Source organism: Oncorhynchus mykiss, chromosome 12 (genome assembly GCF_013265735.2).
Source record: "Oncorhynchus mykiss isolate Arlee chromosome 12, USDA_OmykA_1.1, whole genome shotgun sequence".
Lineage (NCBI taxonomy): Eukaryota > Metazoa > Chordata > Actinopteri > Salmoniformes > Salmonidae > Oncorhynchus > Oncorhynchus mykiss.
Window position 1 is genome coordinate 59,670,205 of NC_048576.1, and position 17,362 is coordinate 59,687,566.

A 17,362-nucleotide genomic window follows, 5' to 3' on the forward strand; every position below is an offset into this window, starting at 1 on the left:
GAAGAGGCATAATGCTAATTCCAGTTCCTGGCACCCTCCAATACATCTCTGGGAAACATTCCAGAAAACTCCACAAATAGCCCTGAAAGATTAATCTGGCCTGGTCAGAAGTACAGAGAGATCTGATTCCATAGAAATAAAATAATTAATCAAAAAGTGTATTATTTGCGTACAGAGATTTGCAGATGTTATCACAGGTGAAGTGAAATGCTTATGTTTCCAGCTACAACAGTGCAGTAATTCTGAGCAATACTAAACAATATACAATGCACACATAATCCAAAAAGTACAAAATAAGAAATTAAGAAATATCAGAACGAGTCCGGAATATACTTTAACCAGTTAAAAGTTTGGACACACCTACTCATTCCATTTATTTATTTATTTTTACCATTTTCTACATTTTAAAATAACAGTGAAGACATCATAACTATGAAATAACACATATGTTATCATGTAGTAACCAAAAAAGTGGTAAACAAATCCAAATATATTTTATATTTGTGATTCTTCAAAGTAGCCACCCTTTGCCTTGATGACAGCTTTGCACACTCTTGACATTCTCTCAACTAGCTTCATGAGGTAGTCACCTGGAATGCATTTAAATTAACAGGTGTGCCTTGTTAAAAGTTAATTTATGGAATTTTGTTCCTTCTTAATGCATTTGAGCCAATCAATTGTGTTGTGAAAAGGTTGGGGTGGTATACAGAAGATAGCCTTATTTGGTAAAATACCAAGTCCATATTATGGTAAGAACAGCTCAAATAAGCAAAGAGAAATGACAGACCATCATAACTTTAAGACATGAAGGTTAGTCAAAACAGAACATTTCAAGAACTTCGAAAGTTTCTTCAAGTGCAGTCGCAAAAACCATCAAGTGCTGTGATGAAACTGGTTCTCATCACTACAGGAAAGGAAGACCCAGAGTTACCTTTGCTGTAGAGGATAAGTTTATTAGAGTTACCATCCTCAGAAATCAGAAATTGCAGCCCAAATAAATGCTTCACAGAGTTCAAGTAACAGATACATCTCAACCTCAACTGTTCAGAGGAGACTGGGTGAATCAGGCCTTCATTGTCGAATTGCTGCAAAGAAATCTCTACTAAAGGACACCAATAAGAAGAAGAGACTTGCTTGGGCCAAGAAACTCGAGCAATGGACATTAGACCGGTGTAAATCTATCCTTTGGTCTGATGAGTCCAAATTTGAGATTTTTGGTTCAAACCGCTGTGTCTTTATGAGACGAAGAGTAGGTGAACGGATGATCTCCGCATGTGTATTTCCCACCGTGAGGTATGGAGAAGGAGGTGTGTCAACCATTGCGAAAGAACAGTCCCCTCTAGTGATTCTATTTTGCGCCATAGCATCTATAATATGCAGCACAACAAACACATTGTTTTATATGGACAGGTTATCACATGCCTGTAACCATTCATAGTGTGATGTTTAAAGCCACATTGTGTAATTTTTCCATATTTTGTCATATTATAGAGAAAAATAGTAATTCCATCTTTTGGTAAGCATTAATTCCACCATGGTTCATTGGACAAAGCCTCTGTGGAAATGTAGGCTTAGGAGATCTTATAACGTTTTGTTCTGAGATAATCTTCATCAGCTAACCTTACTTTTTGTGAATTTTAAAGCATTTATGTCATGTAAAAATGTACATAAAGGCTTCATATTTCAAAAAGGATGTGTTAACTGACTGATATTATCTCAGAACAAAACGTATAAGATCTCTTACACTTGACCTTATTTTCGGTGTATATCCCAAAACCCTATAATTTCCCCATTAACTTTCACAATATATCCCAATTGTCATGAATATACAAAAATTAAACTCTGTCAATACCACCAAAACAAGGTGGTAACTATTAGCGCCATGTCAACCTCAGGACCACTCCAGAGCACGCCGTTTGTAACCCGTCTGTGTTTAGGACCATGTAGCCGTGCGCGCTGTCAATCATAGTGAAAGTGACGGTGTTGACTGCTTGACACTTCGGAATGGGATATTTAACTTGAGAGTGGGGTCCACTTTCTACAGAAGCAGTTACTCTCCCGCCTTGGAAATGGGTGAAGGTGTCTAGGAGCTTCAGCAAAATATAACTATAAAATAGAAGCAACTACCCTATAGGCTACAGCATTCACGACAAGACTCTCCATGAATGGATTACATTCAGAAACAGAGGTGTAATGCATCTTAATCTCGGGTGGCATCTCCTCCGGTGATAAGGATTCTGAGTTTTCTAAAGGCATGTTTGTTTAGGAAGTTTTGGCTTATTTATCCTCAAAGCACTGAGAGGAGGCACAGATGAGAAGAGAAAAAAAGAAAACTCTACTGAGTTTGTGTGTGGTGGAACATTGATGGAAATCCGTTATATCCATTTAATGAATTTAGGACGCTCATGCGCTCTATGGTCAAAGGGAATGGTCTGTATTGATGTATTCAGTTTAGTGATGGTTACCGTTCTCTTCCTCACTTAGTAACTTGTCAACAAACAAAAAATACATTGCCGATTTCTGCGCTGCAACTGGGACGGATATCTTATTTAAGCACACACCACCTCTCCAATCCAAATGTCAAAGTGAGACACTAATGCAGCACTTGCTCTTTTGCTGTAAGTGAAAATAATTTGCGTAAATAACAGCTCGAGCTATAGAACATGGGGATTTCTCCGGCGGCTCTGCTCTATGTCATAGCGACCATCCACCTCGGTGTCTCTCAGCATTTTTTGCGTCTGCGCCCTTCGCCCAGCGAGCATCTCCCAGTGCCCGGTCTTAAAGAGGACCCTGACCCAAAATACGACCCGATGAAACAGGACCTGGCCGAACGGACACTGAAGAGGAAACTCGGGAGAAACTTTGACCCCGTCTTCATGTCAATCAACAGCCCCCCTGTTGTGGAGAACCGGACTGCCCTTGAAGCACAGTCCAGACTGATGGGACCTATTCCCAACCAGCTGAAACAGCTGGACCTGGTGACAGTGGGCAAGAAAGCCCGTCGGAAGTTTACACAGTGGTTGTGGGCATACACGCACTGCCCCGTGGGCTATGTATGGAAGGACTTGGGCGTGAGGTTCTGGCCGCGTTACGTCAAGGAGGGACAGTGTCTGAATGAGCGCTCTTGTTCGTTCCCGGCGGGGATGTTTTGCATGCCCGACAAGTCAGTCACCAAGACATTCCTCCGCTGGTACTGCCAGGGCTTTCTCCAAAAGAAATACTGCATGTGGATACAGGTTCAATACCCCATCATATCCGAATGCAAGTGTTCCTGTGTAGAATAGGCCTATTTAACTCGGGGTAAAACTATTTCCATTCAAATTTAATTAAACCCTCATCATACAAAATCGGATTTTGTTAATTAAAAAGCTATTACATTCACATATAAACGTGTAAACATGTAGCTGCAATAGCTTACATCAAGCGTGATAGGGGCAATTTCAATTGGAATTGGAAAATGGAACATGTACATGAACACATGAACGTCTTCACAAAGTTGTCTTGACAAAGTTTGGGAGTTTTTTTGTTTTTTATGTCTGGCACGGGATGGAGAGTGTATCACGGTATAGGCTACTGTTAACAGTTTTTATTTATTTAATTTATTACCACAGCCATTGTTAGTATAAAACTATGATTATGTATAGATGTTTATATGTGTTTCTCTGAAGGCTAATAAAAAGTATCAATAAAAATGGTTTCGTTAAGAGGTTAATTTTGTCTTTAATTTGCCAAGAGAGTCATATTTCCATATAGGCCTGAATTGTATGACAGCGACATCTGTTAACTTTTTAAAAGCATCCAATACAATCATTTTTTACGTGCGTTTTGGTGTGAAAATGTGACATTTTATGGGCTCAATAACTTTCTGAAGTTCTAACCCAAATGGCACCATATTCCCTATATAGTGCACTTATTTTGTTTAGAGCCCTATAAAGGGAATATGGTGCCATTTGGAATATCATCACTCTTAAGAACTAAACAACCTTGTTCCTGACACGTGGAAAAACACAGCTGATAGACAAGGCTTGGAGAGGACACAGAGAAAGAGAGAGAGAGAGAGGGAGAGGGAGAGAGCGAGCAAATAATGAATGTGAACCGCCAATGAGGCCATGCATTGTGTAGACTAGGCACACCATTCCTGAGATGTTTCCATAATAGTCAAACATGTCTCAAACATTTCAAACTATGTGTGAAAAGACTAATGGTGTGTGTGTGTGTGTGTGTGTGTGTGTGTGTGTGTGTGTGTGTGTGTGTGTGTGTGTGTGTGTGTGTGTGTGTGTGTGTGTGTGTGTGTGTGTGTGTGTGTGTGTGTGTGTGTGTCCCTCTCTCGGTCTGACGCAGAACATACAGTATGCATGGTACGGTTCTCGGCTGCAGAGCAAGATGCTGATAAGGCTATATCCGTGGTGTGGTTTTTATTACATAAATAGACTTCCGGATATATTATACTACGCGACGACCTGTCAGCTACAGAGATGGAGAGAATTGGGTTAGGTAGTTTCAGCAAAACACCTCTGTTACACATCCATAGCTCTGTCCCCAGCGAACCACTCAGTTTAACAAACAAAGTGTCAAGGTCAGGCTTTTGAAAATGCAGATTGTGCCTTTGGTAGCCTAACTTATATTGGCCTACTTTTATTAATGTTGATTAACTTTGGGGTTGTTAGAGATCATGATTAAATATTTTTCTCCTTAAACATTGGATTGGCCATCTGGCAATTCTTGCAAATGCCAGATGGGCTGGAACATTTTTTAGTTGGGTGGGCTGGTCGAAATTGGACAAAAGTGTGCCTTTTAAAGATTTTTGCGCAATTTCTCTGGTATACTAATCTACAATGAGCTTTTTGATAATCAGTGGCCAAGATCACAGATTGTAAAAAACTGAACATTTGCCTATAAACACAGAAAGAGCACATTCGACATGATCACTTCACTGAAAAAACTTCCTATTTTTTGGGTGGCTAAAACCATGATTTGGTCAAACAGTGAAGTGCATTATCCTCATGATTCCTGTAATGAAAGTGTCAGCCTTGCCCCTGTGCCTGTGCCCTTGCTTTTCCCAGATTAGCCTTCATTATGAAAAAAGTAACTCTGAAGTTAAACACAAGCATGAACATGGCTCAGGTAGGCAGTTTGGACTGGTTCTCTGTGTGTGTAAACACATAATAGATAAACAAAGGAAACAAGCGTGTGTGTGTGTGTGTGTGTGTGTGTGGTGGGTTTGATTAGGATATAAACAGATCAAGTAAAGTAACATGATTGTCTGTGACATTGTCCCAAATGCCAACCTATTCCCTACACAGTGAGCTACTTTTGACCAGAGCACTGGTGAAAAGTAGTGCACTATAAAGGGAATAGGGTCCCATTTTGGATATAACATGGGTGTTTTTATGGGACATAGACAGCTTAAACAGCAACTAGGCCATCTAGTGGCTAGCTAATATGCCACTGACACTGGGTCCCACAGTTGTGTCAAGTTGGCTAGATGTTGTTTAGGTGATGGACGACCTCCCTTTCATCTACACTGATTGAAGTGGATTGAACAAGTGGCATCAATAAGGGATCATAGCTTTCACCTGGATTCAACTGGTCAGTCTATGTCCTGGAAAGAGCAGGTGTTCTTAATGTTTTGTACACTCAATGTGTATGAGGCACACTCACTCAATAGACATTTGATAAGACGGATCAACAATGGAAAGTAGACAACTCAATTTCTTGAATTACCTAATATCTCGTTAAGCCCAAATGCCATTTACGTTCATGTGTGTATTGTATATAATAATACTACTTTGTTGTGACCTGAAAAATACATAAAAACATATAAAACTGTCTCTGATGTAATTTATTTAGATTTTATTTAGATTTATGTATATTTATAATGCATTTGTCTTCACAGGTTGGATAAAATGGGGCTGCTGGCAACTCTCATCTTTGGTGTCTCTCATTCGATTTCTATGAACGTCACTTCTGTGTTAGAATGCATGCACATTTGTGTTATTTATTCACTTCTAGCTGACTATTATAAACTGACTTTGAGTGTTTTGAAAAGCACTTCATAATCATAATATTTGTAATAATAATATATTTATTATTTTTGTAATTATCATTGTAATACACTCCACATTTCCGGTTTATCATCTGAAGCAGCTGATGAATGCTGCCGTGGTGGTCCTCTAACAAACGGTTTTAGTGAATACTTTTAATTATCTGATAATTATAGAATTATTTATTTTTATATCTTGTATTTTATATCCAGTTTTTATCATTAATTTTGGATCCAGCGACTTGGATAGCCACAGTGCTGGGTTAGCATTGTCCCTGGATCCCTTCAGTAGCCTTTTAGTAGCCTATTGGCTAGCAAGCAAAATGGCTGAATTGAGTAAAGGGTGTTCTCCTGATTCTACACAAAAAAACTCCTTTGACTCTATCGCTGATCATGAGGCCATTAAATGCATTTTGTGTGACATGTTCACAGTCATCCCAGTGAAGGGCTTTTCTGAAAACTTCACCTGTGTCAAATGCCACAAACTAAATGTTGCCAAGAAGAAGATCATTACATTGCTTGAGAAAATTAAACATCTGGATGAGCGTCTGATTCACCAGGGCTGATGTCAAAAACCCAGCAGTGTTGCAGTTCTTGACATAAACTGATGGCTAGCCAGCTGCCTAGCTAACAAGAACAGAAACAAATCACTAGAAATAAACCCTTGTCCTCGCTATCGGATTGAGTTGCTATGTCTCTTCTCATGGAGGCTTCCCGTTCAGAGGAAAAAGCAAGCGTTTCATGCACTATTTACTATACTCTTTTCCGGGACAATGTGGACTGACCGGAATTCCGATGTAACAACTGTTTACTCGCTGAGGACTATAGTGAAAAACTATAGTGAAAAAGTGACTACTCTTAGCAAACTGATTAAGAACTTGCACAATCTACTGGGGAAAGTACCCCCACCCACCTTCTCCTTCTAAAGGCTACACCACAGGCAGGACGCTGTTCCGATGTGTTGAAAGTATCACCGCTATGTCAACACTCCTTGATTGAATGGTCAAATGCCTTCCAGTGAACCCTCCCCGAAGAATACTGTCACCAACTCTGCTGCCCAGCCATGGAAGCACATCACCTGCCAAAGGCCAAATGAAGAGAAGTGGCCTGTGGAGCTTCTTTGGCTTGAGAAGCTCGGCCCAAATTCAGTTTTCGAACAGCTTCGCCTTCCTGGCTTCAGAGGTTCCCGCGCCATCGCCCTCTATCTGAACTCCTTCCCAGGGGGATTCTTCCCCCGATTCTGTCTCGGACTCAGATTTTAAAGAACTGATTGGAACTCTGAAAGGCTCCAACAAGCGTCCAATTATTTCAGGCCCAGTGCCATCACTGATTCTTGGCAGCGAAGGATTCAGTAGGTTGCTGTCACTACACGACTGTCTACCAGTCTACTATAGCTATTTTGGAGTTACTTTTGTGGATAACTTTGACACCTTTTGGAAACAGAAGATGCTCTACAGCAGTGGTCACCAACCTCTTTTGAGTCGAGATTACTTTCGGAGTTAAAATGCAAGCCAAGATGTGGCGTAAAACATTTTTTTACCTATTATAAACTGTAGTAATGAGGTTTGTGCACTAGGCTCAATAGGCTCAAAATATCTATATTTCAACATTTGAGGTAAGCTATATGATCACATCGGTAATATATCAGTTGTTGAATTACTTTCGAGGCACAGCTAAGTGAATATACAGTGCCTTGCGAAAGTATTCGTCCCCCTTGAACTTTGCAACCTTTTGCCACATTTCAGGCTTCAAACATAAAGATATAAAACTGTATTTTTTGTGAAGAATCAACAACAAGTGGGACACAATCATGAAGTGGAACGACATTTATTGGATATTTCAAACTTTTTTAACAAATCAAAAACTGAAAAATTGGGCGTGCAAAATTATTCAGCCCCCTTAAGTTAATACTTTGTAGCGCCACCTTTTGCTGCGAATACAGCTGTAAGTCGCTTGGGGTATGTCTCTATCAGTTTTGCACATCGAGAGACTGACATTTTTTCCCATTCCTCCTTGCAAAACAGCTCGAGCTCAGTGAGGTTGGATGGAGAGCATTTGTGAACAGCAGTTTTCAGTTCTTTCCACAGATTCTCGATTGGATTCAGGTCTGGACTTTGACTTGGCCATTCTAACACCTGGATATGTTTATTTTTGAACCATTCCATTGTAGATTTTGCTTTATGTTTTGGATCATTGTCTTGTTGGAAGACAAATCTCCGTCCCAGTCTCAGGTCTTTTGCAGACTCCATCAGGTTTTCTTCCAGAATGGTCCTGTATTTGGCTCCATCCATCTTCCCATCAATTTTAACCATCTTCCCTGTCCCTGCTGAAGAAAAGCAGGCCCAAACCACGATGCTGCCACCACCATGTTTGACAGTGGGGATGGTGTGTTCAGCTGTGTTGCTTTTACGCCAAACATAACGTTTTGCATTGTTGCCAAAAAGTTCAATTTTGGTTTCATCTGACTAGAGCACCTTCTTCCACATGTTTGGTGTGTCTCCCAGGTGGCTTGTGGCAAACTTTAAACAACACTTTTTATGGATATCTTTAAGAAATGGCTTTCTTCTTGCCACTCTTCCATAAAGGCCAGATTTGTGCAATATACATATGTTGTCCTATAGACAGAGTCTCCCACCTCAGCTGTAGATCTCTGCAGTTCATCAAGAGTGATCATGGGCCTCTTGGCTGCATCTCTGATCAGTCTTCTCCTTGTATGAGCTGAAAGTTTAGAGGGACGGCCAGGTCTTGGTAGATTTGCAGTGGTCTGATACTCCTTCCATTTCAATATTATCGCTTGCACAGTGCTCCTTGGGATGTTTAAAGCTTGGGAAATCTTTTTGTATCCAAATCCGTCTTTAAACTTCTTCACAACAGTATCTCGGACCTGCCTGGTGTGTTCCTTGTTCTTCATGATGCTCTCTGCGCTTTTAACGGACCTCTGAGACTATCACAGTGCAGGTGCATTTATACGGAGACTAGATTACACACAGGTGGATTGTATTTATCCTCATTAGTCATTTAGGTCAACATTGGATCATTCAGAGATCCTCACTGAACTTCTGGAGAGAGTTTGCTGCACTGAAAGTAAAGGGGCTGAATAATTTTGCACACCCAATTTTTCAGTTTTTGATTTGTTAAAAAAGTTTGAAATATCCAATAAATGTCGTTCCACTTCATGATTGTGTCCCACTTGTTGTTGATTCTTCACAAAAAAATACAGTTTTATATCTTTATGTTTGAAGCCTGAAATGTGGCAAAAGGTCGCAAAGTTCAAGGGGGCCGAATACTTTCGCAAGGCACTGTATATATAATTAGCTCTTTTACTTGATTTTACTGGGCTGATGGAGCCTGCATCTGATGATCAGTATCAGCTTTGGGAATGGGCAGCAGACTGAGGTGTCTGTGTCTCAACGTCCCTTCTCTCTCCCTTTCCTCCGCTGACAAAAAAGGGACACCATCTTCCAGCTGAGGGTGAAACTCAAGTTGCACCGCATTCTTTCTGCCTCATGCACAAATTCATGTTGTTACTTACTCCTATGGCCAGAGAAAGTTAAATATTCCTTGATGTAAAAAAAACACCCAAGCCGTTAATAATAACAATAACACTTTCCTACTCATTCATTGCAGCTGCAGTTCTAGTTTTAGCGTGAGTGGAAGTAGGGAGAACACACATTTTATGGCTTACAAAAGTGCTGAATAGAAAGTGTTGACAGAGCTGAGTGAAAACTTGAACATTAACTCACTCATAAAAACAGCAGCTCTTTGCTGTATTCGTTGACAGTCTTTCTTTAAAAGTTTATAAATGTCACAGTATCAACTTTGCTGTAGCTTTCTTTAATGTCTGCTACAGTATGTTACTGCAGACACGGTAATCTGAGCCATCTGATTGGCCAGTGGTAGGTCTACATGCACTTGATTTGCTCCGCCCAGGCCCTCTGGGAAGGCAGTTTGTACCTTGAGAACAGCTGTTGGTGACCACTGCTCTACAGAGAGGATGGAGTCCATCCAAATCATCATGATGCCTGTCCTCGCATTTCAAGGCTGCACTGAGACATTGATTTATCAACATCCCAAGTCCTGCTCAGGTAATCCTAAACATAAATTACCAGCATTATCATCATACTGCAGGCCGGCAAACAGGATATTATCATTGACTCTTGTTTTAACCCACGTCCTCGCTCAAGGCATAGCCCCAATGGTACAGTTCTGTTCTGGACTGATTCATGTAAATGCCATTAGTTTGATCTCGAAAATTGACTTTATTATAACCTCTCAAACTAATATGTACATTCTGGTAATATCTGATTATAATTATGTGCAGGATACTGATGTGTCTCTGACTGGTTCTAATGTTTTTAGATCTGACAGAGTTGGCAGAGGTGGAGGTGTCACCATATTTACAAAGGACAACTTAAAGATGTTCAAATAAAATACAATTTTATTGGCTACATACACAAGATTAGCAAATGTTAATGCAAGTGTAGCGAAATACTTGTGATTCTAGTTCCCGACAGTTCAGTAATATCTAACAAGTAATCTAACAATTAACCAACAACTACTGTACCTAATACACACAAATCTAAAAAGGGGTGAATGAGAATATGTACATATAAATATATGGATGAAAGATGGATGAGCGGCATAGGCAAGGTGCAATAGAAGGTATAAAATACAGTATATACATATGATATGAGTAATGTAGGATATGTGAACATGGGTAAAATGGCATTATTTAAAGTGATTAGTGATCCATTTATTAAAGTGGCCAGTGATTTGGTCTCAATGTAGGCAGCAGCCTCTGTGAGTTAGTGATTGCTGTTTAGCAGTCTGAAGGCCTTGAGATAGAAGCTGTTTTTCAGTCTCTCGATCCCAGCTTTGATGCACCTGTACTGACCTCGCCTTCTAGATGGTAGCGGTGTGAACAGGCAGTGGCTCGGGTGCTTGTTGTCCTTGATGATCTTTTTAGCCTTCCTGTGACATCGGGTGCTGTAGGTGTCATGGAGGGCAAGTAGTTTGCCCCCGGTGTTGCGTTGTGCAGACCGCACCACCCTCTGGAGAGCCTTGCGGTTGAGGGCGGTGCAGTTGCCATACCAGGCTGTGATAGAGGCAGACAGGATGCTCTCGATTGTGCATCTGTAAAAGTTTGTCAGGGTATTGGGTGACAAGCCAAATTTCTTCAGCTTCCAGAGGTTGTTCAAGGCGCTGTTGCTCCTTCTTCACCACACTGTCTGTCTGGGTGGACCATTTCAGTTTGTCTGTGAAGTGTACGCTGAGGAACTTTCCAAATTCTCCACTACTGTTCCTTCGATGTGGATAGGGGGGTGCTCCCTCTGCGGTTTCCTGAAGTCCACGATCATCTCCTTTGTTTTGTTGATGTTAAGTGAGAGGTTGTTTTCCTGCCCTCACCTCCTCCCTGTAGGCTGTCTTGTCGTTGTTGGTAATCAAGCCTACTACCGTTGCGTCGTCTGCAAACTTGATGATTGAGTTGGAGGCGTGCATGGCTACGCAGTCGTGGGTGAACAGGGAGTAAAGGAGGGGGCTGAGCACGCACCCTTGTGGGGCCCCAGTGTGAGGGTCAGCGAAGTGGAGATGTTGTTTCCTGCCTTCACCACCTTGGGGGCGGCCCGTCAAAGTCCAGGACCCAATTACACAGGGCGGTGTTAAGACCCAAGGGCCTCCAGCTTGATGATGAGCTTGGAGGGTACTATGGTGTTGAATGCTGAGCTGTAGTCAATGAACAGCATTCTTTCATAGGTATTCCTCTTGTCCAGATGGGATAGGGCAGTGTGTAGTTTGATGGTGATTGCATCGTCTGTGGACTTGTTGGGGCGGTATGCAAACTGAAGTGGGTCTAGGGTGGCCGGTAAGGTGGAGGTGATTTGATCCTTGACTCAAAGCACTTCATGATGACAGAAGTGATTTCTACGGGACGGTTGTCATTTAGTTCAGTTATCTTTTTATTCTTGGGTACAGGAACAATGGTGGCCATCTTGAAGCATTTGGGGACAGCAGACTGGTATAGGGAGCGATTGAATATGTCCGTAAACACACCAGCCAGCTGGTCTGCGCATGCTCTGAGGACGCGGCTAGGGATGCCATCTGGGACAGCAGTCTTGCGAGAATTAACACGTTTAAATGTTTTACCCCCGCGGCCACGGCGAAGGAGTGGTCATAGTCCTTTATCCGGCTCCAGTATGCTGACAATGGTGTTTGGTATGGTGGGCTGTGGAAGCTGAGACTCCTTGTGCTTATGGCGAATGGTCTTGTCCGAAAGGAATGGTCCGGTGTACAGCCAGCTGACCTTAACCATGAACTGTTTGGACCTCTTGCAGAAGATTTATTCCAACAAAGGTGTGTTGCCCTACGTCCCTTCCACAAAAAGTGTAAAATGGTAACACCACAACCATGTCTTTCCAGGAGACGTGCAGTGCCAGCAAGTGTCAACAGATTCGGACCTAAGTGTTTATAAACAGACTAGAGTATTGCTTAGGGATAATGAGGGATATTGGGAGCTGCTTTTGAGAGGAAAGATCAGTCAACCAAGTGAATGGGCTAAGGGGCTGCAGAAGGTGTGAAAAGTCTTAGGATGGCAGTTCTTACACAGCATAAATTGTTGTGTATGGAACAATACAACAATACATTTACTGTAGCTCAATAAGGTCAATAACAAAAGTTTATCTCAATCTGGGATTTTTGCTCACCGTTCTTGTGATCATTTTGACCCCACGGGGTGAGATCTTGCGTGGAGCCCCAGATCGAGGGAGATTATCAGTGGTCTTGTATGTCTTCCATTTCCTAATAATTGCTCCCACAGTTGATTTCTTCAAACCAAGCTGCTTACCTATTGCAGATTCAGTCTTCCCAGCCTGGTGCAGGTCTACAATTTTGTTTCTGGTGTCCTTTGACAGCTCTTTGATCTTGGCCATAGTGGAGTTTGGAGTGTGACTGTTTGAGGTTGTGGACAGGTGTATTTTATACTGATAACAAGTTCAAACAGGTGCCATTAATACAGGTAACGAGTGGAGGACAGAGGAGCCTCTCAAAGAAGAAGTTACAGGTCTGTGAGAGCCAGAAATCTTGCTTGTTTGTAGGTGACCAAATACTTATTTTCCACCATAATTTGCAAATAAATTCAGTAAAAATCCTACAATGTGAATTTCTGGATTTTTTTCCTCATTTTGTCTGTCATGGTTGAAGTGTACCTATGATGAAAATTACAGGCCTCTCTCATCTTTTTAAGTGGGAGAACTTGCACAATTGGTGGCTGACTAAATACTTTTTTGCCCCACTGTATAGGGGCCGATTCCGACCCGAGTAACACGCGCTGTACTTAAGCATGAGAATATCATGCTATTCACCTGCTAATCGTTCGGGGTGGAGATCCAAGAAATGAAGGTGTGGCGGCGGTGTGTATTCAGATATGCTGTATTCTGACCTTGACTTAATTCACTAAATTTAAAATCACATCAACATGGCATGATATGTATTGCGTCCCTTTTTCCACAGTGAAGTAGGCTATAAATAGTTGTGCCGTTCTCCAGCATTTTATTTGTGTGCCCTCATAATTTGCGTGGAGGAAATTTGGAGAGGCTTCTGTAGGGCTGAACCTGCCGGGTTGATGTATGCGCTTTAGAATGTTTTAATTATATACCCAGGCTTTTCTCGGTTTTATTTTACAATTTGTATCTTGTTAAATATTAGCTACTATTGGGAGCCACTGTCAGTAATACACACATACATTTATGACTGTCACTTTAGTATTTGTAGCTTCAATTTTGCATCATTTCATTCCATTATGTTTACCTTTTTTTCCTCTGTCAGATTTGTGTAGTTGTTCCTGAGGGTCGCTAGCGTTAGTGGATTTAATTAGGCTAACGTTGTGAAATAATTTGGAAAATTGTAGCCTATTTGAATCATTATGGAACTCAGACCACAAGTAGCAGGTTAAACCTGGAGCCTGGCACACGGTTCACGACACCTGGACCGTTGTCATACAGTTCCATGGATTAGGGTAGATTTATAGTACTATTGTTCACCCTTATTGTACACCTTTTTCCACCTTCCAACTTTTAGGATTAATCAAACCACTTTATTTTTGATTCATCAATATATTTCATGGGTGAAGGCTCTCCAGACCTATTTTTTTATGATTCATACATACTTTCCTAACAAAAATATTTTCCTAAATAATCTACAAGATCAGAGTATTTTTAAATTGACTAGTTGGTGCTGAAATGGATGGCTTTTGTGATGGAAATGTTATTGTGTGTATGTTTAGTTTAGCACAATGCTGCTTTTGTAATAACCTGTATTGGTTGGGTTCATGCGAGTGGCGAGTTGACTGTGCAAAGGATTAAAGCAATTTGGCAGTATGCCCAGCACATTGCTCTGGTAACTAGAAGGAGTGATACAATGTCTCGGTTTCAAAGTAAGAAACCTGATGTGGTATCAGTCAGGACCCAACCACATGCAGGACCCAACCATGCTTATATGACTTGTTTGTGTCACAGTATAAAGGAACTGAAAGGGAACCTCCCCTTTGGAGTTTTCATTAAGCTTGTATTGAGTTTGTGAACCGCGATATTAAAGATTGCTTCATTTACTTTGAGTCCTTAGTGGTGAATTTCCACAACACTTTCTTTCGTTGATCCCAATATTCTGAACCCATTCTCCCTGTGTATTCTCTAGATAAAATTATATTTAAAGGTACATTGTATTTAAAAGGATGGCTTAAGATAAATTTACTGAAAATCCTATTGAATGAAGAGAGAAAATCGGTTGGCCAGCAAGTGGGTTTCCAGCGGTTGAATTGAATGTATTTTTATTGAGACCTACAGTATATTTGGAAAATATTCAGACCCATTCACTTTTTCACCATTTTGTTATGTTACAGCTGTTGGGTTTTGAGAATGTGAAATATACTTATTCATGTCACTGTTTGAGTGCTAAGGTTTAGAGGGTCTACACCAGAAGTTAAGGGTTAGAGGAGGAAGGTATATAGTGTGTGCAACTAAGCTTGGAATGTGTTGAGTTCAGGGAAGCGATTACATGTGGCAGACATTGATAAGGGGAGACGGGTGGAGATCTTAGAAACTAACAATGTCACTGAGGGATAGAGGGTAATGTATAACGTTTACATTATGTCAGGATATGTTATTGTTAGCCATCAGGGATCCTCTGGGAGGAGAAGAGACACAGTCTGGTATCAATAACCATGACAGCCTTGAGTTAGGGAGGAGTAAGCACTTTGGGGTAGAGGTCAGGTTAGATGAAGTGAGGAAGAACAGTGTCACGTTCGTGATAAAAGACGGACCAAGGCACAGCGTGATTAGTGTTCCACATCTATTATTTAAGTGAAACTTCTACAAAACAATAATCCAACAACGAAATGTGAAAGTAGTGGTGTAACATGCACATACACAAAACAATATCCCACAAAGCAGGTGGGAACAGGGACACCTTAAGTATGATTCCCATTAGAGACAATGAACATCAGCTGCCTCTAATTGGGAACCATACCAAGAGCACCAACATAGAAATGAAAAGACTAGAACACCCCCTAGTCACGCCCTGACCTACAACACCATAGAGAACCAAGGGCTCTCTATGGTCAGGGTGTGAGACAGATATCACTATGGTCTAGCAACAGAGATAAATTGACTGTTCAGTTGTGGAGGAGGAGACTCAGCCTAGGAGAACGGGTTAAATATCAGTGCTTGTGTGAAATGTCGGTTGTCTGAATTACAGCTGTATCGACCCTTTGGGAAGAATTAAGCTTGGTTAAGCTTCTCTAGTGCCCGTGAGTTATTTACTATGAAAATTAGAACCTAACATAGCCTTATTTTAAAATTGATTAAATAAAGTTGTTTTCCCTCATCAAGCTACACACAATACCACATAATGACAAAGAAAAAACAGGTTAAAAAAAATAATAATCATAATAACTGAAATAACCTTATTTACATAAGTATTCAGACCATTTGCTATGAGACTCAAAATCGCGTCTTGTTTCCATTGATAATCCTTGAGCTGTTTCTACAACTTGATTGGAGTTCAACTGTGATTGATTGGGCATGATTTGGAAAGGTACATAACTGTCTATATACGTTCCCACATTTGACAGTGAATGAGGTCTAAGGAATTGTCAGTAGAGCTCTGAGACAGGATTGTGTCGAGGCACATATCTGGGGAAGGGTACCAAAAAATGTCTGCAGCATTGAAGGTCCCCAGAACACAGCGGCCTACATCATTCTTAAATGGAAGAAGTTTTAAACCACCAAGACTCTTCCTAGAGCTGGCCACCCGGCCAAACTGAGCAATCGGGGGAGAAGGGTCTTGGTCAGCGTGGTAACCAAGAACCCTATGATCATTCTGACAGAGCTCCAGTGTTCCTCTCTCTGCAGCACTCCACCAATCAGGCCTTTATGGTAGAGTGGCCAGACGGAAGCCACTCCTCAGTAAAAGGCACATGACAGCTAGCTTGGAGTTTTTCCAAAAGGAGTTTTTCCAAAAGATTCTCTGGTCTGATGAAACCAAGATTGAACTCTTTGGCCTGAATGCCAAGTGTCACGTTTGGAGGAAACCAGGCACCGCTCATCACCTGGTCAATACCATCCCTATAGTGAAGCATGGTGGTGGCAGCATCATGCTGTGGGGTTGTTTTTAAGTGGCAGGGACTGGCAGAACTTAATAAGATCTGCAGAGAAGAATGGGAGAAACTCTCCAAATACAGGTGTGCCAAGCTTGTAGCGTCACACCCAAGAAGACTCTAGGCTGTAATCGCTGCCATTTGCTTATTTGCCTCAATCACTGTACACAACCGGCGCTTATTAGGGGCTGGCTTCTATTTGAGCCAGGCATCTATTTCCTTAATGCACACAGATTTTGCTCAATAAAATATTGAAAAGACTACCACACTGTTTATTGTGACCAGTATTGTGACATTATAACACCAAATCCATCGCATATCAGACTTACACACCTGATTTTGCGCTTCTGCACTATTCTCTCAGTCTTTGCGCCTTGTATCCCTGTTGTTGCTAGGAGATCACAACAGATAGATCTCAGTATTCAACGTTTGTCTAGATGCCTTCAATACCATCCACGAGGGGCAACATGAGCACGTATTAATTTCTGCTTAAGAGTTAAGATTTTTATGTTTTAACAACCTTAACTTATCCTATCCCGCGGCTCAACTTACCCCATACCCAGACACCACTTGGCACAACTTGAATGAATTCTGATTATTTCCATGGATACACAGCATCCTAACATATACTCTATGTAGATATCTTTGTTAGAGAGAATAATATATTTCCC

The 17,362-nt window shown here is 41.2% G+C and overlaps 1 protein-coding gene across 1 annotated transcript; it reads left to right on the plus strand.

Moving 5' to 3' along the window:
* The first annotated feature begins 2,012 nt into the window (after positions 1-2,012).
* On the plus strand, positions 2,013-3,678 carry LOC110537886 (noggin-2-like). Its single transcript, XM_021624340.2, has one exon. It carries the CDS (start codon positions 2,664-2,666, stop codon positions 3,282-3,284), a length of 621 nt encoding a protein of 206 aa, XP_021480015.2. The 5' UTR covers positions 2,013-2,663; the 3' UTR covers positions 3,285-3,678.
* Positions 3,679-17,362: the final 13,684 nt, after the last annotated feature.